Source organism: Emys orbicularis, chromosome 4 (assembly GCF_028017835.1).
Source record: "Emys orbicularis isolate rEmyOrb1 chromosome 4, rEmyOrb1.hap1, whole genome shotgun sequence".
Classification (NCBI taxonomy): domain Eukaryota; kingdom Metazoa; phylum Chordata; order Testudines; family Emydidae; genus Emys; species Emys orbicularis.
In genome coordinates, this window is record NC_088686.1 from 16,199,181 (window position 1) to 16,225,778 (window position 26,598).

The 26,598-nt window shown below is 40.2% G+C and overlaps 1 protein-coding gene across 1 annotated transcript in view; it reads right to left on the minus strand.

The window, feature by feature from the left end:
• Positions 1 to 1,866: 1,866 nt before the first annotated feature.
• PPP2R5E (protein phosphatase 2 regulatory subunit B'epsilon) overlaps positions 1,867 to 26,598 on the minus strand; it is a 108,236-nt gene continuing 83,504 nt past the window's right edge. The window contains exons 4-15 of the mRNA XM_065404256.1: positions 25,784 to 25,885; positions 23,415 to 23,507; positions 12,390 to 12,520; positions 12,240 to 12,299; positions 11,503 to 11,611; positions 10,527 to 10,580; positions 10,374 to 10,424; positions 8,656 to 8,775; positions 7,310 to 7,437; positions 5,153 to 5,254; positions 4,381 to 4,524; positions 1,867 to 1,967 (exon numbers count right to left, since the gene is read on the minus strand). Of these exons, the coding sequence (XP_065260328.1) occupies positions 1,868 to 1,967; positions 4,381 to 4,524; positions 5,153 to 5,254; positions 7,310 to 7,437; positions 8,656 to 8,775; positions 10,374 to 10,424; positions 10,527 to 10,580; positions 11,503 to 11,611; positions 12,240 to 12,299; positions 12,390 to 12,520; positions 23,415 to 23,507; positions 25,784 to 25,885 (1,194 nt within the window). The 3' untranslated portion in view covers position 1,867. The remainder of the gene's footprint in view (positions 1,968 to 4,380; positions 4,525 to 5,152; positions 5,255 to 7,309; positions 7,438 to 8,655; positions 8,776 to 10,373; positions 10,425 to 10,526; positions 10,581 to 11,502; positions 11,612 to 12,239; positions 12,300 to 12,389; positions 12,521 to 23,414; positions 23,508 to 25,783; positions 25,886 to 26,598) is intronic.

A 26,598-nucleotide genomic window follows, 5' to 3' on the forward strand; every position in this document is an offset into this window, starting at 1 on the left:
TAACAGTGTCAAGTTTTTACAAAGTTGTTGCATTTACAACATCCAATGTGCAGACCCATGTGTACAAACTGTGACCTGATAATCCTGAAACAGTCAGAAAGCTGGGATTGGATTCCTGCTCCCCTCCCGCCATTTTTTTTTTTTTTTTTTTTGCGCACCTGGAAACAAGAAAACCTCAAATTCTACTGTATATTTGAATAGTAGGAAGAAAAATATACAAGCTCGTACTTATACTGTATTTCTATCAATGGCAACAGGTCATAAGTTCATGTTTGCAACTAACACAAAGACTCATGAATACCAAGTCAGCTTTATACCATAAATACTGCTGGATTGATGGTTTAGGATTATCAACTCACTGTTGTCATATGTCTATAACAGTTCAAAAGCATCCTGGAGAAAAATCCTGAAACACATACCTTTCGATATAAAATAATGCAACTGCATTAGCTAAATATATACTGTACATAAGTCTTATCAGCATTTTACCGATCAAAGATGTAAGATTCCACTTTTAAATACAAAGCAGATAGCCAATAATGCATACTTATAATACAGCCCTCTTGTTTTTCTTTTAAACAATTTGGTCACAATGCACCTTTGATATAAAAGCATTTTAAACTTTATTATTAATACTCAGGACATTAGGATTTCCAGAATTTTTTTTCAGTAGCATTTGTAGAACCACTTTTGGTAACAAATACAGTAGTTAGGAATGAGCATCCACTTCAGAATGCAGAAGTATATTATCCAGAATCCTTTCCAGCTAAAACCATAGGGCTGGCGCTGTGATGAGTAATAGTACTACAGTCACAAAAACACTATAGTATGTTTTTTAGAGGCTACATCCTCTTTTGCTGGAATACTTTATAAATACATATTAAAAAGTAAGGCAACAACTCCAAACAGTCCAAACTGTTTGCTCAGCTCTGTTCCCAATTAGACCCATACCACTGGAGATCAATTTCATACTTGTACTGTTTAGCGTTTGTCGTTATAATTTCAAAATGGTCCAATAAAACGTATATAGTAATCATGTAGCCATTAGTATTACCAAAACAGCTCTGGTATGTGTGTCCAATGACATGTAACTAATACTGGTTAGGTACTGAAGTTCATGGTGTTACTATTGCCCATTTTCAAAGGATTCAAGACAGTGTGGATTCACAATAAATTGATGCATTAATCTGAAATTTCCTTCCCTACTACGTTTATCATCTCTTTATTTTTACTCCTAATGTTTAAATTGAAGGAGTACCAGTGCTAGCCTGGTACCGGAAAGATACTCACACCAGTAAACAAAACCTTAGGGACCTATATTTTTCATGGCCCTGATCTGCATGGACATTCAACTTATGAAGATGTGCAAAAGGGAAAAAAATGTCAAATTACAGTAAAGTTATCCAGAGAAGGAGGATGTTACACAAACTCAAAAGGAAATGACAATCTTTTTTCTCTTTTACTATAAATACATTTAACAGTTTAGCAGAAAGGCAAGCTAAATTTAAGATTGTTCACATTTGAAAGTTGTATCATACTCTCTGCTAATGATAAATAAGGAACAGGTCCTGACAATGAAATTTTGACATAGCAATTTTCACCAACAGATCTTTGAAGACTGGTTTTAAAGAAGGGTCAAAACAATGATTATGTTGCAAAGTTCTGAGAAGTCCATCTGCTGTCCAAACTTTGGAGAAAAGTCCTTATTTTTTCCTTTACTTAGAGACAGTTATATACAGTGCTGTTGTAATAATGAAACAAATGTGAAATCTACTGTAAAGTTGCACAATACAGAAAACTGTTGCTCCATCTTCTACTACATAAATGTGTGACTCCACAGGTTAATAATGCTGCTTTGTTTCTTTTGTTAAGTTGGAATTATTCCATCACGTCTAAGACCTCTCTTTAACTCCAAATCCTCCAGTTTTTTCCACAGTTCTTCACGTTCCTTCTCTTTCTTCTTCTCACTAGCAGATAAAATAAAATGAAGTGTTAACAGCAAGGAAGCTTTAAAAGTACCTATCCAAAAATACTTATTTGATATAAGCTATGAGCAATAATTTTTCTAATGCACATGCATTTTTCCCTAATGTATATTTATTTTCAGTACACATTTTTTACTCCAAATTTTAGTTTATCTACATCAAAAATGCTGAACAAAACTAAGAGAAACAGAAGATGGGATATAATAAAAAAAAGTTTAAAAATCTTTACTTATGTTAATTTTACAATAGAGCAAAAATAGCTAGTTCACATTAGAATTATATTAAAATGTTTTATGGAGCAAATATATTACATTTCAGATTAATATATACTTTTTGGCCAAGTTCTATATCACAATTTCAAGTTTATTTATTTGTTTAAAGAAGGATATTAGGGTCTCTCTTGCTTTCATTAATGTTAAACCTAGCCTATTCTCTCAAACAAGACCAGTGCTCCATCCCAGTGTAGCTAGTGTGAATCCAGTTGCAGGATCTGACCCTCATTCAATGCATTTGTCTTTATTCCTACTGAATCCCTACAAAATAATCTGTGCAATGTTTGCTTTACCAACAGATTGTGCTGCCTAATTAGATAAAGGAATCAGAGTGACAAGACTGTAGTCCAACTGAGTTCTTGGGAAACTGAGTGGAAGAAGTTTCAGGGGAAACCCAATAAAAGTTAAAAACTAAACTAGATCTTTCTTAATTTGTTTATTCTCTGAGTTCTCTCTCTTTGTCACTGGTTATTTGGAGTTAATATGGTCCTTATGCTATAATGTGGGGACAATGTTGTAATTGCCTTTAAATAAGTATAAAATTAAGTCAATGTGTTCTGATAACAACTACAACACATGGAGTACGTATGGTCTTGATGCTACAAGTTGGAGAGAGCTTTCAATTGCAGGATCAGGCCCAATGGGAACGTGAACATCATGGACATCTAGGGTACTGAAATCTAGATTCCCAATTTGTCACACTGCAGAGTTTCTCAAAATATTCCACTGATTTAGAAGCTTTATTCTGGTACAACTTGCTACCTGGGAAATTCACATCACTTAGGCTGCATACATTTAGTCAAAAAGCAGTCATTTGGCCATATCTATTAACACCATTCTTGGTTAGAAACAAACATCTGTTTTCATCCATAGTTTCTACTTTCATTACACATAGCTGCTGAAAAATATTCAAAATTAAATATAAGAAATGGTGAATACACTTACCAGAAATTTATCATTATATTATCTAATCACTATATCATGTATCCTTTCTTTCTAAAATATTTCAGTAGGTTACCTGATTAGTTCATCTATGTTTGAACTATTATTATTCACTGACACTGAAAACTTTAGCCCTAACAAATTCTAAATAACTTGGCTATACATCACTCTTATTTTTGTAAACTTTGTTCTATTGGGGAACCCAACATAAGTCTATTATAACTTATTTCTATTCCTAGGCCCTGATCCTGTGAGTAATCCCACTGAAGTCAACTGGACTGGACTACAATTCACCTGGCCCCTTTGAAATGTGTGTTCTTACACCTGAATTTCATTCTGAGGGTTCCCATTATCAAGTTCTTACTGAACTATTTACCACTTCTACCTACAACACTCCTTACAAATACTAATGAATTTTTCACCAGCACTTAGTAAACGAAAATCCAATCTCCTATGGAAAGACGTTCAAATACTTGCCCATGTTTGTCCACAGAACCCTAAGAAGTCTTTATCTCAGCAAACTGTGATTGTTTAATTGTTAATATTAAACATGGTTTAATATTTGAAGTTATCCCATTTTTTACATTCTAGTATATATATTAAAATAGTAATTTATAAATAAATATATTTAAAAGATCAGCACCAGCCCTAGATACAGTAGAGGTCATGTAAGCAAGTGCTAAGAAAGCTCTTCCACACAGTCATTACCTGCAACATACATGCTATGGCAGGGTCTGATCCTGTGAAACTCTGAATGCCTCATGAGATAAAAAGTCCCTCCAGCATCCATTGATTTCAGTAGTAGCTGAGGCTTCTCAGAACCTTCCTGGATCAGACAACTAGTCCTAGGATTCTGTGTCGCACACACTACAAACTGTCCAGTGATGATGTCAGCTAATCTGACAGACTGAACCTTGTCTACCAGGGCCTGAACAAAAACCATCAAGTCACCTACGATTCGGCTCAGGTTTAAACCCAGGACTCCAGAAATAACGTTAGTGCAGTCATTAATCCAGTGCACCATCTAACTCATCAATTACAGATTTTTAAATGTATAAAACATTGCATTTTATTATATATAAAAGCAAAGCAAAGCAAATCAAAAGGAAGGTGAACTATGAACCTGGTCACATAATTCAACAGTATTATGGCCTCCAAAAGACTTCAGAGGCTATACTAACCTAACAAGGTTTGATGACATACAGTACCCTTCGCTTTGCTTGTGGGAACCCCGAGTCACACAAAAGGCACGACTTAAACGAAGTCGCAAACTGCCCGGAGTTCCCGAAGTTTCCTCATTTTTTTCACCTGCCGCTTTGGATAAGCTGAAATTTTAGACAAAAGATGATGCACTATAATTGGAGAATGAAGATTAAGGAAAATAGACAAAAAACATTTTACTAGGGTGCAACTAATGATTGTATGAATGGTGCATCTACTGGATCCTGCACTCTAAAGGACTCGGCTATATCAAGATCCGTGAAAAAGGAAAAAACTGAAAGGGCTGAAAGGTGCCACTTAGGCTTAAGACCACATGCAGGATAAGTAGGATGGGTCTTATGGTGAGTCATGTGTTGAGGAAATCCCTCATGTCCAACCTCCACCCTTTTTGAAGCCTTTAAGCAAAGTGATATCTTTAAACCCTTGTTCTTCTTTTATTACTGAAAATCTTGATACATTTAAGTCTTTTGGAATGTGGTGCCAAAAGGAGTTCTGTGAGGAATGCAGATCCACAAGCTATGCAACGGGTACTGTATTTCATAGGGGAGAAAACAACCACCTATTCATGATGTTATCTGGCATCTTGCAAGGAGAAGGCTAATGAGCATGCAGAAAAAAAAATGAGGCATTGGAATCAATTATGTGTGAAATTATGCAATCACAGCAAAATGTGAGGAAAAAATTAAACAGCAGGCCTTATGCACAGCTGACAAAAAAGCTTTAAAAAGTTACCGCTGACGATCTGACTTGTAAGTGGCTGTCAGCTCGTCAAACATGGTGCTGTTCATTTCCATAAACGCCTTCAACACATTGTAGACTAAAGCCACAATAGCCCTGTGAAATACAAAAAAGATAAGGAATCTATTAGTTTCAGTTGAAATTGAATAAGAACAAAAAATAATTTACACACTTTCCTGAACTCCTCTTATTGGAATTGCTGAACCTGATTCTAATCTCCTACTACACCTCTACCTCGATACAACTGCAGATACTTCACCAAGCAGTGCAGCAATTCTGAATGTAATCCAATGGTCAAAATTGTTATTCTAGCAGACGTAATTAAAATCTAAACATCAAATGTGAATGATGCACAGAAAAAAGGTTCAATAGATGCCTTTGAATAGAGTATGAATATCTCAAAGTAAAGAACCCAAGTACGAGAAATGTGAAAGATTCCCTTGGATTTGTACGTTTCATGATCATTTCACTTTAGTACATGTAAAAAGAAAACAAGTCCATTGGAAAAAGAAAAAATCTTTGAGGAAGAGTTGATAATTCTAAGAAACAAAACTTTACTTTAATCACAAATTTTTAAAGTACAGGCCTGAATAAGGAGTGCAGCGTGCATGCTAAAAATGATCCCAGCATTAAATTTTGTGATGTGATTACTAAATGCTATCCACCAACCCCCAGACATGTTCTGTGACCCAGGTAGTAAATGGATGACATCTAATTATAACTGTACATATAATTAAATGTTTCCCTAGACCAGTAGTTTTCAAATTCTTTTTCCGGCGACCCAGTTGAAGAAAACTGTTGATGCCCGATACCCAACAGAGCTGGGGATGAGGGGTTTCGGGTATGGGAGGGGGGCTCAGGGCTGGGGCATGGGGTTGGGGTGTGGGAGGGGGTCAGGACTCTGGGCTGGGGCTGGGATGAGGGGATTGGGGTGCAGGAGACTCCGGGTTTGGGGGGGGCTCAGGGCTGGGGCAGGGGATTGGGGCGTGGGCTTACGTCCAGCAGCTCCGGGTCAGCGGCGCAGCTGGGATGCAGAGGCAGGCTTCCAGCCTGTCCTGGCACCACCAACCACACTGTGCCCCGGAGGCAGCCAGCAGCAAGTCTGGCTCCTGGGCGGAGGCGCACAAGCAGCTCCACACAGCTCTTGCCTGCAAGCACCATCCCCCCAACTCCCATTGGCCGGACCTGCTGCTGGCCATTTCTGGGGCACAACGTGGTGTCAGAACAGGTAGGGACTACTAGTTCTTACTGGCCAGCCACCAGGGTCCCTGGGTGCTGAGCAAGGCGACTCAGTGCCTTGCATTCTGCGACCCAGTACTGGGTCGTGACCTGAACTTTGAAAACCACTGCCCTAGACTACTGTAAAAAAACAAAAACAACAACAACAAAAAACCCAAATAGGACAGGTACATCATCCTGATCGTGTCAAGATGAAAATGTCTTTTTTTAAGAGTGTACAGCAGCAGTGGAGTTTGAGAATGTAGGTTTTCTCTATTAGCAAATAACTTGGATCTCGCTGTGAGCTAACTGTTGATTAATACCGACTTAATAGCTGCCATTGTCTTTGAATACATTTATAAAAATAATCTACTGAAATGTGTGTGCACCTGCTAATGTTTAGAAAAATGCTGCTGCCACTGATTATATGACACCACTCAAAATATTATTATGTGTCTACAGAGATGTATTAAGATCAAGGGGTATGTCTGGGCCAATTTACAGTCAGACTTATCCTGTAAACCAGTTTATAGAAATGTATTGACAGAGCATTAGAAACGTTTGGTGCCTGACATTTTTTCTTGGTAATTATACAATATTTTATTTCTATTGTTTTTGTATTTCTGATGAAAAAATAAATACAAAAGTTTAAAAAATATTACATTAGCTGCCTTAACATATTTTGGAAATAAAACAATCTGCACTGCTGCTTTTATCCTACAGAGTTCAGATTTTGTGCATGTCTCAGATAACTTAACAATATTCTGAGCCAAATTCAGCTCTGGTTTAAATCCCATTGGCTTTAATAGAGTGGCATCTGTTTACATTAAGTCTGAATTTGGCGCTATTTCATGTTTTCTTTATCTGGAATTTCCAGGGTTGAATATATAGGTTTCAGCAAGTGGACAGATGAAAGATAATGCCAAAACTTACGGATTCCAGTGTTCTTTGGAAATCCTATAAAGACTGGAAAACATGATGGGAAGTATAACGTTGGAGTTCTCTTCTATCAAACTCATGATGTATTCATTATTCCAATAATACAGCGCCCTTTCTGCCACCTTTGATGGGGAGGGAGGAACAAAACCCATTAGCAGAAAATCAGTTATCTACAAATTTGTTATATTTTACAGAAAACATGCCACAAAACAAATAGCGTCAGAGTCAATCAATAGGTTATCATTAGTTTCTAAATGAAATTTCTATTTTTATCCAGGGCATAACTTGCTTTAATGTAAGGTGGTCTTTTAAAGTAAATATAAAATAAATTTAAAACATGATTAATGTTAAAATTAATGTGTAAGTATTCAGTGTCCGATTTCATTGTAATTTCTTATTTGGTGAAAGGTTACGTATGAACTAAAATCTATTTGGATCACTTTTATGGTCAGAGTCATACGCCCTGAACCCAGGGTAAGTGCAGAGTACCTGCTGCGGCTTGCTTCAAATCCTTGTCTCCCAGAGAAATCACAGGGAGCCAAGAGTATGAAGTATCTAACAAGAGGTGCTCAACACTTGGCAGGATCAAAGCCCAGGGCAAGAGGGGGTTGGGCTAAGACTAGGATTGCACCGGCCTGATTCTAGGCTACTCTAGGGGCTGGAGCAGCTGCTGGGATAATTCAGACTGCCCTGGGGAGCTGTCTGAGTTGCAGCAGCCTCCATGCCTACCCGGACAGGTAAGGAGAACTGCTTAGAATCACTGAAGCACTGCATCCTGTCACCCTGCCTCTAACATGCCCTTTCCCCCAACCCACCTTAGCCCTCCTTTACTTGAGATGCAAGTTTTGTGCTGTTATGTGAATGGACTCTAAGGGTAAGTCTATACTTACTTCCTGGTCCGGATGTAAGCGATCGATCTTCTGGGATCGATCCCGGAAGTGCTTGCCGTCGATGCCGGTACTCCAGCTCAGCGAGAGGAGTACGCGGCATCGATGGGGGAGCCTGCCTGCAGCGTCTGGACCCGCGGTAAGTTCGGACTAAGGTACTTCGAATTCAGCTACGTTATTAACATAGCTGAATTTGCGTACCTTAGTCCGAAGTGGGGGGGTTAGTGTGGACCAGGCCTAAGATCTCACCCTTGGAGTCTCATCTTTTTTCTATTTCACTCTTCCCTGAGTGTAGGTACTGCTACTGTAACAAACCCGTCCATGGATATACAAATAGTAAATATGTTCTAATCAGTACAATGCAAACTCAGCATTTAGGCATCCGTTTTGTATATTCACAAGATCTTAGAAACTATATTCCTGTTTAAAAAAAAATGTACTTGTATTACTGACCTGAAAGTGAGGACTAGAGACACACTTGGCAATTTGTTTAAATAAAGGTTCCTGAATTTTGACAAATTGTGAAGGTTCAATCACATCCAAGATCTCCTCCAGCTCCCCAAGGAACATGACCTAGACACAAGTAATTGTTAAATTCAGAACTCCTCAACTCTTGTATTTGCAATTTATCGGCTAAATTTTCAAACAGGTCTCAACCCATCCTCTAATTCTACAGGCACAAACAACAGAATGTAGTCATCCACTTTATTTACTGATGAAGTCAGATAGTTAAGGTATCTAAATTTCAGGATTTGCCCCCACAATTAACAGCAGGTGGGGAACAAGTTTTCAAAATTTTGCACTTTAAGACTAAACACAATTAGCTCAGTGGTTTGAGCATTGGCCTGCTAAACCCAGGGTTGTGAGTTCAATCCTTGAGGGGGCCATTTAGGGAATTGGGGTTTAAAAAAAAAATCTGTCTGGGGATTTGTCCTGCTTTGAGCAGAGGGTTGGACTAGATGATCTCCTGAGGTCCCCTCCAACCCTGATATTCTATGAAACAACGGGAACCAGTTTTTGTAGCTCGTTTGCAATGAACTTAGAGCTAACCATAGTTGTATTCATACAGAAATAGGTATGTTTCTGTAGGTTACAAGTGCTATAACCCCCCCACAATTTAGGCCCTAATCCTGCACACACCTTTCATATCCATATGACATATTTGTTCCTCTGGGGACAGGGAGGTTCAAATGACTCTGAAGTGCTGAAGGATTTGTGAAACAGTAATGGCTGCTAAGTGGGAGAGTGAACATAAGTAAGAGGGAGAAGACAAGACTACATTCGAATCATGGTTAAAAAACCTTTGACCTGCAAGGTGTTGAACATCCTCAACTTCTATTAGCTTCCATTCTCAGCATCTCCTAGTATTAAATCCCAAACTGAGTGATTAATTCTATACTCAGTAGTTCCTGGATCTTGCCTCTGATCTATTATTATTTGCTGAACACCAACACATGCTTAGTGTTCTATTTACAGCTTATAATGCATGGTCTTTGCCCTAAGGAATTTACAGATGACACTGTGCACCTGGGGTGAATTCCTGGTCCCAGTGAACACAATGGCAAAACTCTCATTGACTTCAATGGGCCAGGATTTTACCCTGGTAATTAAAGGATCCATCTTTAATTGCTTGTCTTTTGGGACCAATTTTCAAACAAAGATGCTCTTGTTGTGTCCATAAATATCAGTGTGTAAACTCAGATTTGCAAAATCAGGTAATCATGCAACTAATTGCCAATCTATGTTAGAAGCTAAAAATACCTCTAGCCCATCTCTGAAAATGTAGGCTTGACACAAACTGCTGCAATTTCTAATATAATTTTCCACATAATTCCGCAACATTCACTTTTGCTCTCTTTACATGAAGAGTCACTCCCTTGTGAAAGAACACTTATATTGGCATACTACAATATAATGCTTAACTTGCCAACAGAGATGATAACTATCATCAGCTTGACACCTCTCTTTATTGTCAAAATTATGTCCAACACAGGACAGTCTGAACACAGACTGAGCTAAACAGACGCCAAAATCCACAATAGCATTTAAGAGTTGTCTATAGTATTTACCTGAAACTCTCTGGATGTTCCTGGGAGAAAAGTATCTTTAACATTTATCTGTAGAACTATCAAACTCCTTTACTGAAGTCTTAACAGCAACATAGAACTTACCTCTTTCTGACTGCAGGTTTTCGGCCAGAATTTCATTAAACCTCTAATGACCTGAATTACAAATGAGAAAGCAAATTTTACATTAAATTTTACAATTTCACAGCTGGGAAAACTGGATGTTTAAGATATATTAAAAAAAACAAAAATATTTACTGGCTCTGTGAGTGAAGGATCTTTCTCCAGAAACTGTACTATACAATATGCCAGCTGTGAAGGGGAAAAAAATATATACACATGAAATTATGACATTTTTACTGAGAACTCAAAAGACATGTTCAGTATTAAAAAGAACAGAGAATCATAACAGTTCATTATGCATCTTATTCTAAATTGTAAATCCTATTTTAAACCGTGAGTCAGGGGAATTTGCAACTGCATCCAAGCTGCAGTTAACAGCAAAGAACAAACAAACAAACGAAAAGTGAAGAAAGAATATGTCCAAGTACATTTTGAAACCATTTGAACTTTATGGGTTCCAACTGTACTCATGTAAGCAACATTTTGAAAGGCTCATTGTTCTGCGAATGTATTTCTTTTACACTTTTGGCAGCATCAGCATCATGACGACTTACATGAGATGAGCCAACACGGCCAAAAACTGGCATAAAAGACTAAGAAAGCGAGGCCAGAGTGCAGAAATTAGGATCGATTTAGAGCCAAAGTGCAGAGAGGGTGAGTGTGTAAAGAATTACCAAGATAGAAAGACTAGACAGATGACAGTGCAAGAGACAAAAACAACTGAGACCTCTGGCTGCAGAATCAGGGCCTGGATGAGTGGGGAAGACAGCTCATTAGAGGGGAAGAAAGATTGGGAGCCTGAAGAAAGCCTACAGAGTTTCAGTGCTAAACAATATCTTACAGGTATATCAAGGTTATCTGAAACCCAGAGATCTATCTATATATATCTAAATCTATCTATACATTCCACCAGATTTATTCTACAAAATGCATTAAATCTACCAAATACTTATCAGTTTCATTTTTATTCCACATGACAAAAGTTTTCTGCGGGGTTTTTTTTTTTTCATTTTCATTTAGAAGATTTTTTTGGCTAAGCAAAAGATTTCCAAAGCAATCAAGCATACTGTTCTGTTTTAACCAAGCAGAAAATGTTTTTTATAATTTCTACCTGTGCATGGAAGAGTGATAAACTCCTGACAGTATGTAAAGGAATCAGCACCTTCACCAGAAACTGTTTATGCTCTGCTTTAAGAGGTAAAGCAAAACCATTGATAATACTAGAAATAAGAAAAGAAACATTGATTAGCGACATCACAGAAAATTTACTTGTGGTCTGAACAAGTAGTTTTTATCAAAGTAATTACACAAGAAGACAGACTGCAGGTATTATCCTAATATGTGCTGAACCTTTGCACTAGCCACTGTTCAAGGTACAGTTCATTCTAGTCATTGCTATATAGTAGTTACGCTCTGACATGAGAATAACTATGTGATCAGTCATCGTTTTGTTGCCTAATATGTATGACCTTGCCTATTTGGTTGGTAAATTAATGAGTTTAAGGTGCTCTTTGGTAACTGACTGTTGAACTAACTACAATTAGACTGACTAGCAACACACTGAAACCAACACACTAATAACTGTTTAGTGTGCTCAATGTAAAATTTGCAATGTACAAGACAGAATGAAGTGCACAAGGAACAATGTAAGAAAGGATTGTACTTTGTAATGTGCTCACAATAAAATCCTCTTTGCAAAGAGGTATGCTAAGACTTAATCTGTGCTTAAAGTTAAGCACGTGCACAAGTCTGTTTTCAGGATCAGAGCTTAGGGTTATATTTTTCATTGACCCCTGAAATTTTCAGCATAGCTGTCTGAGATGGCTTATTATATAAAGGTTCATTTACCTTCCTAATATTTCCAGCAGTTCAGCTACACCATTGAAGTGTTCAGTTTCATAAACAAACCTATCAAATAAAGTTAAAATTTTTTAATAAATAAATATTTAGTTTCTTAAAACATTTATAACCCAACAACCGTTTCCCCCCAAAACTTACCGTAGAAAAATATTGTTAATCTGTTTTCGGATAAATGCTCTAAGACCAAGAAACTTGCCATAAATTCTGTGTAAGACTGTTTTTAGGTAGTCTCGTTCTCGAGGGTCTTCACTGTCAAACAGCTCCAAAAGCTATTGTAAAAGAAAACGTAATTTAAGAATCAGATGACTAATAAGAAACGTGAATTGGCTTTATTTTAAAAATCTTATACAGTTTACATACGATGAGCTAGATTGCATACGTGTGAGGGCACACAACTGTCACAAAAATTTGTTGCCTTCATTCTTAACAAAAATAAAATAAATACACAATAAAAACTCTGTATTAAAAGAATTAAAATCTAAATAAATTAAAATAAAACTTTTGACAAATACAGAAACTGAAAAGGAGCTAATTAAACTCGAAAGAAGTCAACATAGAGATGAGGTATTCAGTCAACTGTGTGAATACCAGCCAATGCACTCTGTAGAAAATGTATTGTGGAGTGTTTATAACTCAAGTTGCCACAGTCGAGCCTGTAAATATATGAAAGCATTTATCAATTATTCCAATTCTTTCTTGTTAAGCAGAGGACTTGGACTGGTGACATTCCAGAGATGGTAAAAAAAAAGAGTTTAGTTGCAAAATATGAATACCAATTCATTAACACAGTCATGTCAATTTAATGCCCAAAATCTTTAAGGGCCTGAACTGAGACAGGCATACACTGTACATATATGTAATGCATGACTTTTGAGCCCACTTGTGTTTTATGAACACTACCAATTCTCTCAAGCTGTTTTTTCTATTTTTAATTCAATTTCAAACCTTTTAAAGAAACAGTTTGACTGATGTCTGGTCGGGGCTTTAAATATTATCCTCTAAGGAAGAGCTTCCCTTTCCCTATTGCCTCCATCATCTCTCCTACATGCATCACTCCCACCACCCACAGCTGTTTACGGTTCTGTATGTATACTTTACCTTATGTTGATTTCACAGTGGTTGCACTTAAAAAGTTTCTTTGATTCTACAATCTATTGGTTTGAGAGATAATCTCAGTGCTTAATATGGGGAATACCAATAAAACTGGTGAGCTCTCACAAATCAGAGATTTTTTTTTTTTCCAAGTGCACCTATGGTATGCTCCTTGTTGCTGGGACCTTGTTTTTCTTAATTGTGTCTAAAATGTCACATCACCACCTTTGATCTGAACAACAATAACTACAATAATAATAAATATGTGCAGATATAGAAGTGTTACAGACAATGTATAATTAGTGGAGGGAAAAATCTAATAAAATGTAATATTTACATTATAGAAAATAGTAATCTAAAAATAGTTAAACTGTATAATTGGGCTCCTGACTTTAGTCAGCCACAAGAAATTGCAGACACTATCAAAAGTTCTCTAAAAAAGGAAAAGACAATTCATAGTTTAAATAGATCCTTTTCAGCTGTTCAGTGAATATTAATTAACATATGGTTTTAGGGCATGTTACTGTATATACTTAGAAGGAAAAAACAGCACAATCGTATTATCATTGGCAAAAAAACATTAAAAACTCTGACCTCAGGAGTATAATATTCTTATTTTTAAGAAGACATATCTCAGCGGATAGTGGAAGCTACAACACGACAACAGTGTGTTGTCAAAACAAAGTGGATGGGGGGACCTACCAAGGTAAACTATAGAGTGAAAAGAAAAATAATTCAATATGACAATTCAAAACACACTTCAGAACATAGGCAAGGCTTCCAGAAGAAAGCAAGTGTTTAGAGCCTTGGCAATTGAAATCATCTGCTCTGACCGTACTAGACATCACTAAACATTGATAGGGCTCTGCACAGGGATCACCCTGCAACTATCTTTGCAGGATTGGGGTCTTTTATGACAGATGCTTGTAATGAGATGACTCACCATTAATTTACATGTTCCTACGGAACTAAAATATTAAAGTCTGGTATACTCGATCATTATAAATAGCTGAATATAACCCCCATCCTACACACACACAAAAATCACAATTTTAAACAATTTTTACAATCAAAGGTCAACAACAGGTCAGCCAATCTTATCAGATTTCAATTAGGTGTCTTTTTAAGATAACATCTTGATTTTTAGTTTACATATTTGATATGGACTGCCTTTTATCCAGAACACCCTCTGCCCCCAAATTTGTAATTTGACACTTCTCTCATAGTGATGGAAGGTTCTAACAATTTAAAAATAATATTGCTCTCTTTTACAAGGCAAACACTGTATGTATCAAATCTCTTATCTGTAGAAATTAAGGTAATCTGAATCATCAATTCTAATGATCAGATTTCAGATGAGTGGAAACGAGTATGTGTCAGGCCCCATTTCATAGTCACACCCAGATGGAAAGGTGGACTGATATAAGTAGTAAAATAATAATTTTTTCGATAACCTTAGTGATGTGTGTTCAATATTGCAGATTCCCCATGACCCCAGACTCTTGTACTTGCACTGATTTCATTCTATTCTATACTATGTAGGTTCTTGTACTGCCATCATCACTGTAATATCTGAGTGCCTTCCACTAGCGCATTATAAAAAGTGACTAACAACTGTCACATGAAGTTCATTCTCTGTCTCATCCTTTCCTCAAGGGGAAAACTGTACGTGCAGAGTAGTAGTATGTTTTGGCAGAGTTTTTTGCTCTGTGTTTACATAAGAGAAGGAGTGCATCTTGCAGTTAGAATGAAAGGTGGTGAGGTCTGGTGACAGTCTTTAATTTGTGGGAGTTTGTTCCACAGTCTTAGGCCTTGTCTACACTACGAGAGTACTTCGATTTTAGTTAATTCGACTATGTGGAATCGATATTACTAAGTCGAACGTCTGTGTCCACACTAAGGACAGTAATTCGACTTTGTGAGACTTTGTGAGTCCACACTAACGGGGCAAGCGTCGACATTGGAAGCGGTGCACTGTGGGCAGCTATCCCACAGTTCCCGCAGTCCCCCCTGCCCATTGGAATTCTGGGTCGAGCCCCAAATGCCTTCTGGGTAAAAAAATGTGTCGAGGGTGCTTTTGGGCGCCTGTCGTCATCCGTCCGTCACTCACGCCCTCCCTCCCTCCCTGAAAGCGCCGGCGGGAAATCAGTTCGCGCGCTTTTCTGATTACTGACAGCGCGGACGCCACAGCAGTGCGAGCATGGATCCCGCTGCGACCATCGCTGCAGTTGTGGCAGTTCTCAACGCCTCGCAGCTTCTCCTCCACCTGTACCAGAGGCAGCTGCAGATCAATCATGAGAGGAGGCTACGGCACCACCGTGACGGCATGAAGTCGGACACTAGCTCCGACCTCTCTGAGAACATGAGACCCAGCGCCCAGGACATCTCGCTGTCACTGGGTCTTGTTGATACTGTTGAACGGCGATTCTGGGCCCGTGAAACAAGCACGGAATGGTGGGACCGCATAGTGCTGCAGGTCTGGGATGAATCCCAGTGGCTGCGCAACTTTCGCATGCGGAAGGGGACTTTCCTCGAACTGTGTGAGTTGCTGTCCCCTGCCCTGAAGCGAAAGGACACCCGGATGCGGGCAGCCCTGACTGTCCAGAAGCGAGTGGCCATAGCCCTCTGGAAGCTCGCAACGCCAGACAGCTACCGGTCCGTCGCTAACCAGTTTGGCGTGGGCAAGTCTACCGTGGGGGTTGCTGTTATGCAAGTAGGCAGGGCAATCGTCAAGCTACTGCTATCTAAGGTAGTGACCCTGGGAAACGTGGAGCTCATCAGAGATGGCTTTGCCGAGATGGGATTCCCAAACTGCGGTGGGGCTATAGATGGGACTCACATCCCTATCCTGGGACCGGACCACCAGGCCAGCCAGTACATAAACAGAAAGGGATACTTTTCCATGGTGCTGCAAGCACTGGTGGACCATCGGGGACGTTTTACCAATATCTACGTTGGATGGCCTGGCAAGGTTCATGACGCTAGGGTGTTCAGGAACTCTGGTCTGTGTAGACGGCTGCAGGAAGGTCTTTACTTCCCGGACCACAAAGTAACTGTTGGGGATGTGGAGATGCCTACAGTCATCCTCGGGGACCCTGCATACCCGCTAATGCCCTGGCTCATGAAGCCCTACACTGGCGCACTGGACTCAGGGAAAGAACTATTCAACTACCGGCTCAGCAAGTGCAGAATGGTGGTGGAGTGTGCTTTTGGCCGTCTCAAGGGGAGATGGAGAAGCCTACTCACTCGCTGTGATCTCAGCGAGACCAATATCCCCATTGTGATAGCTGCTTGCTGTGTGCTCCACAATTTGTGTGAGAGCAAGGGGGAGACCTATATGTCGGGGTGGGAGGTTGAGGCAAATAGCCTGGCTTCTGATTACGTCCAGCCAGACAGCAGGGCGATTAGAAGATCACAGCGGGACGCGCTATGCATCAGGGAGGCTTTGAAAGCCAGGTTCCTGACTGAGCAGGGTCTCCAGTGACTTTTTACTTTGTGGACACAGATGCTGAACCTGCCCCCGTTTCTTTACCCAGTTACTGTTGACTATCCTTCCAAGTTACATACCCCCTTCCCCACCTTCCCAACAAATAAAATCTGTTCCGTTTTGTTAATGAACAAGGTTCTCTTTTTTACTGTTTTCGCGGGAATGTTTTAAACCGGGGACGCAGACTGTGGCGGGGGGCGGGCTTATTGTTTTGATGCAAATGATGCTTCTAAAGTCCGGGAATGACAGGCTCCGCAGTGCTGGATTGGTTGTTTCAACGCAGCCTGCCAGCAGTCCTGGGCGGGACTGCATGTATGTGTCGGCCAAGTGACTTTCTGGCAGGGGGCGGAGGGTAACAGATCCCCTGCTGCGTGGCTCTGTGATCCAGGATAAGGACCGCGGCACAGGATCTCTAACTGCCCTCCCCCGCCACAAAGTCACAGATCAACCCCCTCGCACCCCAGAACATGAAAACCGCCTCCCAGACTGACCAGGGTAACTGGTGACTGTACTGTGTATGTGTCCTGATGCTGGACCTGCCCCCGCCTCTGTAGCCTGCTACAGGTGACTGTCCTGTCCAAGTAACAAACCCCTTCCCCCCCTTCAGACAGAATCCCCTCCAAAAGACACTCTCGGAAACAGTACTTAACAGAAACAGATGTTTTATTATGAACCGCACATGAAAAGGGGGGGGAGGAAACTTGGATGTGGGCTAGTGTGAGATGGGTAGGAAAGGACTTTTCAAACTTTGGAACGAGAGCCTTCCATTGCTGCAGCAGTGTGCAGGGGCCGACTGAAAGTTTTAACGGCCCTTGCCTCCCCTCCTTCTTTGTACTTTTGGTGAGGGGGGTGTGGGACTTGGTGGCGGGGGAGGGCGGTTAGAGATAGACAGCAGCAGGGCTCTGTCCTCCTGCCTCCGGTCTTGCAGAACATCCACTAGGCGCCGGAGCGTCTCCGTTTGCTCCCTCATTAGTCCAAGCAGGGTTTGAGTAGCCTGCTGGTCCTCCTGGCGCCACCTCTCCTCCCGTTCCATGACTGCTCTGTGCATTTGTGACAAGTTCTCCCTCCACTGTGTCGTCTGGGCTGCCTGCTCTCGTGAGCAGTCCATAAGTTCATAAAACATGTCTTCCCGCGTCTTTCTCTTCCTTCTTCTAATCTGCGCTAGCCTCTGGGAGTGTGATGCCAGGCTGGGTTGGGAGACAGTCGCAGATGTGTCTGTGGGAATGGGAAAAAGGGAGTAAATTCCTGAGACAGATAAATGAAGTTGCTAACAAAGAACATAGTCTTTCTCTGTGAACAACACCATGCACTGGACCTTTCACATGTGCACTCAGGACAAGGTCGAATTTTCGGACCTCGCCTTCTGTGTCTGGGGTCCTGCAGTTGCGATCAGAGACGCGTTGCAGGACACCTCTACTTCTGCTGCAGGAAAACATGGTAAGCCGTAGACTTGTGGCAGCTTAAAAATGTAATAGTAGCACTGGGCTCCTTTCGCACTGAATGCAAGGCCACTCTCTGCTGGCAGCAATCAGGGAAGCATGAGCTCTGCTCCTGTCCCACCACCTCGCGGCTGTCCCCGGGAAAGATCCCTGTATGCTGCCCCTCTGCCGCCTCCACCGCGTGGCTGTAAAGCAGTCCCAATACTAACATTCCCCTCCCTAATTTAAAGCAGGGCGTCATGTGTGACATTACACTCATGAGGATCTCGGAGACCGAGAGGGGAAGGATGCTGCGTGAGAGCATGCAGAGGCCTGGGCCGTATGCCGCCATGCTGTGCCCCGCACTGATCCCGGACTACCTGATGGACTCATGGCGTGGGAACGTGTGTTACCACGGGGGACCGAACAAGATCGCCCTGCCGTGGAACCTCATGCGCATGCTGGAGCGGTACCTCCAGGAGAGCTATGCCGAGCTATCCCAGGAGGACTGTCTGTCCATTCCCGGGCACATTGACCGTCTTTTCATTTAAGTTCAGCATAAGGGACTACAGAGTGGAGCGTCCTGTGGTGGCCTAATCATGAATATCCGGACATTACTTGATTTTCTATACATAGTTAGGAGTAAATAGTTCACTAAGCCAACTAAATCATGAACAACAAATTACTAATATAGTTAATATTCCTGTTTTGTTATAAATAAAAGTTTCTATGTTTAAATGAGTGACTGAAAAGCCCATTCTTAACAATATAAATATTCCAGTTATGTTAAAATGAAATGTTTAGATGTTTAAAGCACTCACTGCTTGATCCTTCCCCTGATTCGGTGTCCGGGGTAACGGCTGTGGACGGTTGGTAGGGGATCTCGGTAAGGGTGATGAAGAGCTCCTGGCTGTCGGGGAAATCAGCGGTGCAAGCGCTGTCGACTGCCTCGTCCTCCTCATCTCCTTCCTCATCTTCCCTGTCACCTAACATTTCCGAGGAGGAACCGGCCGTGGACAATATCCCATCCTCGGAGTCCACGGTCACTGGTGGGGTAGTGGTGGCGGCCGCACCTAGGATGGAATGCAGTGCCTCGTAGAAACGTGATGTGTGGGGCTGGGATCCGGAGCGTCGGTTTGCCTCTTTGGTTTTTTGGTAGCCTTGTCTCAGCTCCTTGATTTTCACGCGGCACTGCGTTGCATCCCGGCTGTATCCTCTCTCTGCCATGGCTTTAGAGATCTTCTCATAGATCTTTGCATTCCTTCTTTTGGAGCGCAGCTCTGAAAGCACGGACTCATCGCCCCACACAGCGATGAGATCCAAGACTTCCCGATCAGTCCATGCTGGGGCCCTCTTTCTATTAGATTGCACGGCCAACTCTGCTGGAGAGCTCTGCATCGTTGCCAGTGCTGCTGAGCTCTCCACGCTGTCCAAACAGAAAATGAGATTCAAACTGGCCAGACAGGAAAAGGAATTCAAATTTTCCCGGGGCTTTTCCTGTGTGGCTGGTCAGAGCATCCGAGCTCGAAGTGCTGTCCAGAGCGTCAACAGAGTGGTGCACTGTGGGATAGCTCCCGGAGCTATTACCGTCGATTTCCATCCACACCTAGCCTAATTCGATATTGCCATTTCGAATTTAGCGCTACTCCTCTCGTTTTCGAGTACAGAAGTCGAATTTAAAAGAGCTCTATTTCGAACTAAATAGCTTCGTGGTGTGGACGGGTGCAGGGTTAATTCGATGTAACGGCGCTAAATTCGATATAAACTCCTAGTGTAGACCAGGCCTTAGACTGGCCGCTGCAAAAATTCTGTCTCCTGCACAGGTGAGCTTTACCCTTGTCGCATAATTGCCATCATAGTCCTGAACACCTTTATGGGCGAAGGCTGTTTTACTGTAACTTCTCTTATCTCTATGGCACCTGTTTCACTATTTATTCTGCATCGACATATTGCACATTTTCTTTTCAACAACGATCACGGCATTCTCCTTGTACAATTCAGGGTATAAAAGAGAGTGGAGATAGGTACATGTTCAAGACCTGTGGTTTAGAACATTCAAGTCTGTGACAGATGCATGTGAGCTTCCTAACTGTTTTACTGCTTTGGATAGTTCCATAGCTTGTGATGATTAATACAGTATTCCCTGCATTGAGGCATATGAAATGGCAATTTCATGAGGGAAATTATGAGTTTTGTCAGCTGCCCTAGAGAGGTTATACACAAAATCACTATGTTGAATTAGTTCTGCCCGAAAAGAAAAAAACAAAACCCCACCAAATTACACATACATAAATAACTGCCTTCCCTTCCAAAAAATTCTGAATTTCACCTAAGGTAGAAAATAGCTGGAAATGTTGCAGATACAACAGGATTTTAACTTTTTGACTGCGAATTGGTTGTACAGGCAAAATGTTTAGATTTTCAGTTTCATTGCACATATCTTCTTGGGAAACATTGTTTAGGCTTGTCAGTATCAATTTCAATTACAGGGCTCAAAACATAGTAAAAAGACATATTCTGATATATGATGTCCAATTTGTGTTTAGGTTTTAACAAAATAACAAAGGGTTATTTTTACGGACAGTTTGAATGATTTCCATAATTTGCATGATTATTATGATACCTTTATACTAATTATAACTAGAAATGTGAAGTACAAATTGCTAAAGAGACACCTAGAGCAGAACATATGGGTATGGGATACTCAATTGTTATGTCTCTTAGCAACCTCTGCCTTACATTTCAGAATAGATGTAAGCCATCTTTTGAAATGAAATGTTAAACTCTAAACATCCAATGACACAGCACTAGGTTTGTAAATACTGTACATATAAAAAGTGACTGGTATTTTTCTCATTCTGAAATTAAAGCCATTCCTCACTAGGAATAACTTCATTAAAGTTTCTCAAATTTTAAAAACAAATTCAACAATGAAAACATAAGTAAAAGAATGTCATAGGTTAAAATTACCATGGAACAATATTTATTGAACAGGTTGAATTTTATAAAAGTTTCAGTTGCTGTCTAGTATAAATGTCTTACAGTAACCTAATAAATCCTTATAAAGTTATAATTCTAAAACCAAACTGACCTTAAATATACGATTGCAAGTGCAATATGGCTTTAATAGGCCAGTCAATTTTAAATGCGAAATTTACTTTTTACAAATTGAGGCCTAACTTGTGATTTAGACAAAACATTCATTTGAATTAATACTCATTCGATCTAAAAAAAGGTACACAGCTATTTTTAAGAAGTCTATCACCTAAACCACACGGCAAGAATAATCTGATTCTCAACAGGCATTGTGATATACTGTCTCATACATATTTAAATGTGTTCTATATCTCGTTTTAAATTCCCTCTCCTAATAGTTACCACTCTTTCATTTGGTATACCATTATGGATGACCAGATGCCGAAACCCTTCTTTTGATCCACATTCGTACCCTAGTGCAACATTATGAAAGGCTGACAAGGGTGAGTGTCCTGAGGAAGAAGCATGAAGGATAAGCATACCTAGGATGCTGGGTAAGGGTAGAAACATACAACAAGAGTACAGAAGCAATGGGTCTCTAAAATGAAGAGTAGGGCACCAGGATTCTTTCCACAATGATTTGGCTAGGTCTGAAGGGAAAAGAAGTGAACAGTCGTCTCATATCAAATATCCCCTAAAGAAAGCCTTGAAGCAGAGCCTCACCTCCTCCTTTGAGAATTTCTGAAGAGATATTCAAGTTTTGTAGCAATATGTGATTTAAAATACCCCCACCCCCCAGTCTTTCAGAGTGACCTTCTTAGAGTTTGCTAAGGAATGGGGATGGGACTTCATCACAGCAGCAATTATTCCCCATTCTCTCCAGGAGACTCCCCTACCTAAAAGGAAGGAGGGGGTGGGGGGAATGAAGAATTATGCTTTTTTTTGGCCCTGGGGTGGAAGAAACTATTGTGGGGGTTAGGGGAAGAAAGGGCTCTCTTGGGAAGCTTTTCCGGAGAATCCTTCCTAGGCTGTTGATCATGGATGAAAAGTCTCGCTCATGAAGATGTGTGGGAAAGAGATCCTGGGAAAGGCAAAGTATCTCCTATCACTTCTAGCATGACCCCTATATACCTCTTGGTCCTCCTAGAGGTTCTCTTTCTGGTTGTATTCAGAGATTCCACACAAGTCCATGGTGGGGGAGAGAAGCACGAAAGACAAATGGACCCACTGTTGAAAGTTGTAGGGAAGAGGCAAAGTAGGGTACTTTCAGGTCATCTGCCTGGACAAAGTTTTCTTTGCCTTGCCATATTATGCAAAGCTTTGCTGAGGTGTGGAAGAAAGCTAGTTCCTCAGAATGCACAGGGAAACCAGCCTGCACAACAGGAAGACAAAGAACTAGGTGCAGAACTCCAGATTGGCTACCATTGGCGGGACTGATGGCCTCCCCAGTTGTGTCATGCTGGCAGCAACCACATCATGAAGATAAAACTTCCATTCTTTGACAATTTAGTTCTTTTCCCCCATTATTGATACTTCCCTTCCTGTGCTTCTAACAGACCTTGAACTTAACATGGCCTTTAGATTTATTTCCACCATGACCACCACATCATCAGTGTTTTCAGTACAGCTCTAGGAAAGAGAGTTTTCTTAATGAACTTTTGCCCTTTCTGCCAGCTCTCAAACCGCTATTGAGCCAGAATGAGAAAATATTTCCATATTTTAAAAGTGATATTTTAACAATTTTAAAGCCAGTCAAATTTCAGGCATAAACAATCTCTATGTAATAGGTTTTTTTATACTCTATAAACACTATTTAGGTTTTTGCACTCTATGGCCAAACCTTTACTTTTAAACTGCCACAATTTCAATTGAGTTATACAACTTGTAAGTCAAATTTCTTAAGTGAGTTAACAAAAAAAAAGTGGAGACAAAATTAAATGATGGCTAGACAGTCTCAGTCCAATGCCAGAAGGCACCATTGTGGATCACCTAGTCGGAACTTCTGTGATGGATTGATATTCCTCCCTCTGCTGGTCTGAATCTCTTTTACTGTTACCCACTTACCCGTTATTGTGGAAGGGTAGAGTTACACATTCTACTTTCGAATAAACTGATTTTAGGAATAAAAAAATCATTAATATTAAGTATCAAAAGCATGCTGACAGTTTTAAAGAAAATGAGCCTGCTTACCTGTAATACAAATTTCTGATCTATGTACTTTTTGGCAATGCTAGGTTGGAATTCTTGGCTTTCCAAAAATCGTATGAAAAACTCATAAACAAGCTGCAAGAAACAAAATCACAGTTTATTCTATGATTTTATTTTACTTTTATTTGTAAAGTTTCCCAGCTTTTTTCCCTAATGCACTAGAATAGAAAATGCCTATGTTTTGAAAGACCTTATGGATTTTTTTTTTTTAATTTATCAAGGTGTTACTTTAGAGCTAGAATTAATTACATGATCCTAACGTGTTAATCTTGCTCATTTGACCCTAAATCAGAGGAATTTCATCTTGATTCCCACTAAGAACAGGCATTATCATCTTGTAATGCTTGTTCATTGGGTTGTACAGCTTTCTGGAGTAATTGGCAAGCACATTCTCACTGTCCTCTGGACTCCTGAAATCATACAAAATAAAGCCATTATGATTTTGAGAGGGTTGGTGAAACAGTATGGAAACATTTAATTGTAATTAGAAACTGTTCACTGTAGCATTCTGCTACAGATTGAAACACTGCAGACTAATGCAGAATGGGATTTAATCAGGAGTCTCCAACTCTCTGAGGAGAATTAGCCCTGGACTAGAGATACTTGCTCTCACAAAAGTCCATCTCTGCCTATATAATTCAGAAGGGACTGCAACTGACCAGACTCATTCAGATAGTATATAACAAACATGTAACAAGGCAAAAGGAAGCAAAGTGCAACAGATATTATCTAGCTCTCTTAGGAAAGCAGCTATGATCTGCCAATAGACAGATGAGTTGTAGACTGCTGTCAATTCTCCCTATCACACCTTTCCTAGGAGACCAACCATTTTAAAATGTGCTCCCTTCCAGTTTTTGAAAGGATAAATATTGGTGTTGAGGGAAAAAGACAAGCTAAAAATGAATTTAAAAGGAATCTACAGCTTTTCCATGCAAACTCCCCTATAACATGATACTGTGGCTGCTTTGCCTTATTGAGAGTCAATGATTTCTTCTAAATGCTTCTTAAAGGAAACAACAGGGAGGTTGGAGGTAAGGAAAAGTGCAAGAACTCTATATAATTCAATAGTAGGTCAACAGGAAAGCACTTCTATCAACTCCCTGACAAGTAGTGAGGTTAGTTTTACTACGTAAACCATCTATTTTCGAAGAAAATCTATAGCCGCTCCCCTCCCTATCATGCTGACCAATATTGTCTCATTGTTTCCTTCTACTCTGCCATCTGTCTGTATCCATCTGTTGTCTTGACTTATACTAAGATTGTAAACTCTTTGTGGCCAGAACTGTCTTTTTGTTCTGTGTCTGTACAGCGCCTAGCATCCCAAGGGATTTAATACACTATAGTATTTTTGTGAGATTTTAAGTACAAAAGGAGAAAGGAGACAGTTTCTAAATTATGGGATGAGACTATTGTGTGACTTATCAAATCTCTCATAGCCAGAGTTAGAGCCCTGCATAAAAGTTTCAAACCAGTTCCTTACTCTAGGTAGAGATCAATCATACCCTTGTACTCAGAGCAACTCCCAGATTCCTCTCTCTCTCTGGTGTTCAGGCTCTGACTTGTTCTAAACTGGAGAGAGGAGAACCCAATTTCCCTGTGGCATAAATGGACATAGCCCCTTTGATATCAATGGAAAGTAGACCTACTTCTGCCAAGGCTAAATTTGGCCCACAAGCTTCTAAAGCTTCTGACCCTCTCTGTGAAATGAGTTTGTTTTCCTGTACGTTGAAGATATTTGGCATTGATATTTGAAGGCATACTTATACATCCCACAAGGAGGATGTATAGCAGAGAGAGTATACTCTGCTCTGAATTCTTGAAGGCAAGGCTATATATTGTTAGGAAGGAAAAGGGAAGTAGACTAACATTTATATTCTCCCTCATCCTCCTGATTAGCAAGAAGGGCTCATGTACCCTTCTTCTGCATAGTAGCAATTTTCTAATGGCCCAGCAGAGCAAAACTGACTAGGATGACATTAGTTTCATTCCACTGCTCCTGCTGAAGCTGCTAAGAAGTACTGTGTACAAGTGCAGCACAGGTGCAATTCTCCACAATAATTTTTTTTAATGCAGTGAAGGAGAACAGGAAAATGTGGGCCATTCTCAGTCCTGAGCTGAATTTAAGTCCCTGACTTGATCAGGAAGGCCCTGAAAACTTTACAAAGGCTCTTCTATCTTCATAGGTACTCCAGCTGTAGTAAAGAGCAGTGTTAGGAAGGTATAACAATGAGTTCTATATCTTATGAACCAATTCAAATGTGATTCACAGATTAACAGACGGTGTAGGGAAACATCACACATCAAGCAGTGATACAGATTTGTTCTCAGATTATATTTAATCATTTTAATACCTGTAAATGTGGCCATGATGCCTCAAGGGTGGGTTCATCTTCTTCTGGATCAAATTCATTGCTGTCACTGGGTGGGAGAGTTCTAAATATATTGCAAGATACCTAAAAAGCAAAAGAAAAGAAAATTAAGAGCTGCTTCTGAAATAGTAGTCATTTCCAGACACCAGAACTCTGTATAAACTCTGTTTATGTATACTCTATATATCCACTATGGATGTCAGACTGGCAGCACTTCTTTTGCCTAATTCACATTAGAAATTGTGCAGTACTACGTAACCTAATGAACTTGTTGCCTGCCACTGTCTCCTCTTCCTTAAAGAACTTTGTCCCTTCTTCACAATGGTGTTCCAAGAGCACCTCACAGGCTGCCATTTCACTGATTGCCTCTGTTTCTCCCTTGAAGAGCCCTTCATCTCCTTACTCCCAGCCCAGCTGAGCAAAATTCAAACAAAGGGCAGTAATCTGAAAGGTCTAGGGCATGGGTATTTAGAATCAATAGGAATGCACTATAAGCAGATGTAAAAATATGAGGGTTTGCATATAACCTTGTTATTTTCCTTCACGCAGAGAGAATATTACTGGGGTGTATCAGGGAGTCTCACCTGGCATAGTTTCTAGTGTCTCTGCACACTTAGTACTAAATTGTATATTTGGCATAAATTGGGAGCAATAAATACTATTTGCTTGTCACTTATCACATATTTTAGTTCATGGAGGTTTTGTTCTACTTAAACCTAATTAGAAGTGCTTTGCTGAGGCAGCTTTTCTGGGTTAATTACACTACTGAATGTGGTTTATAGCTTTGTACAACAGCT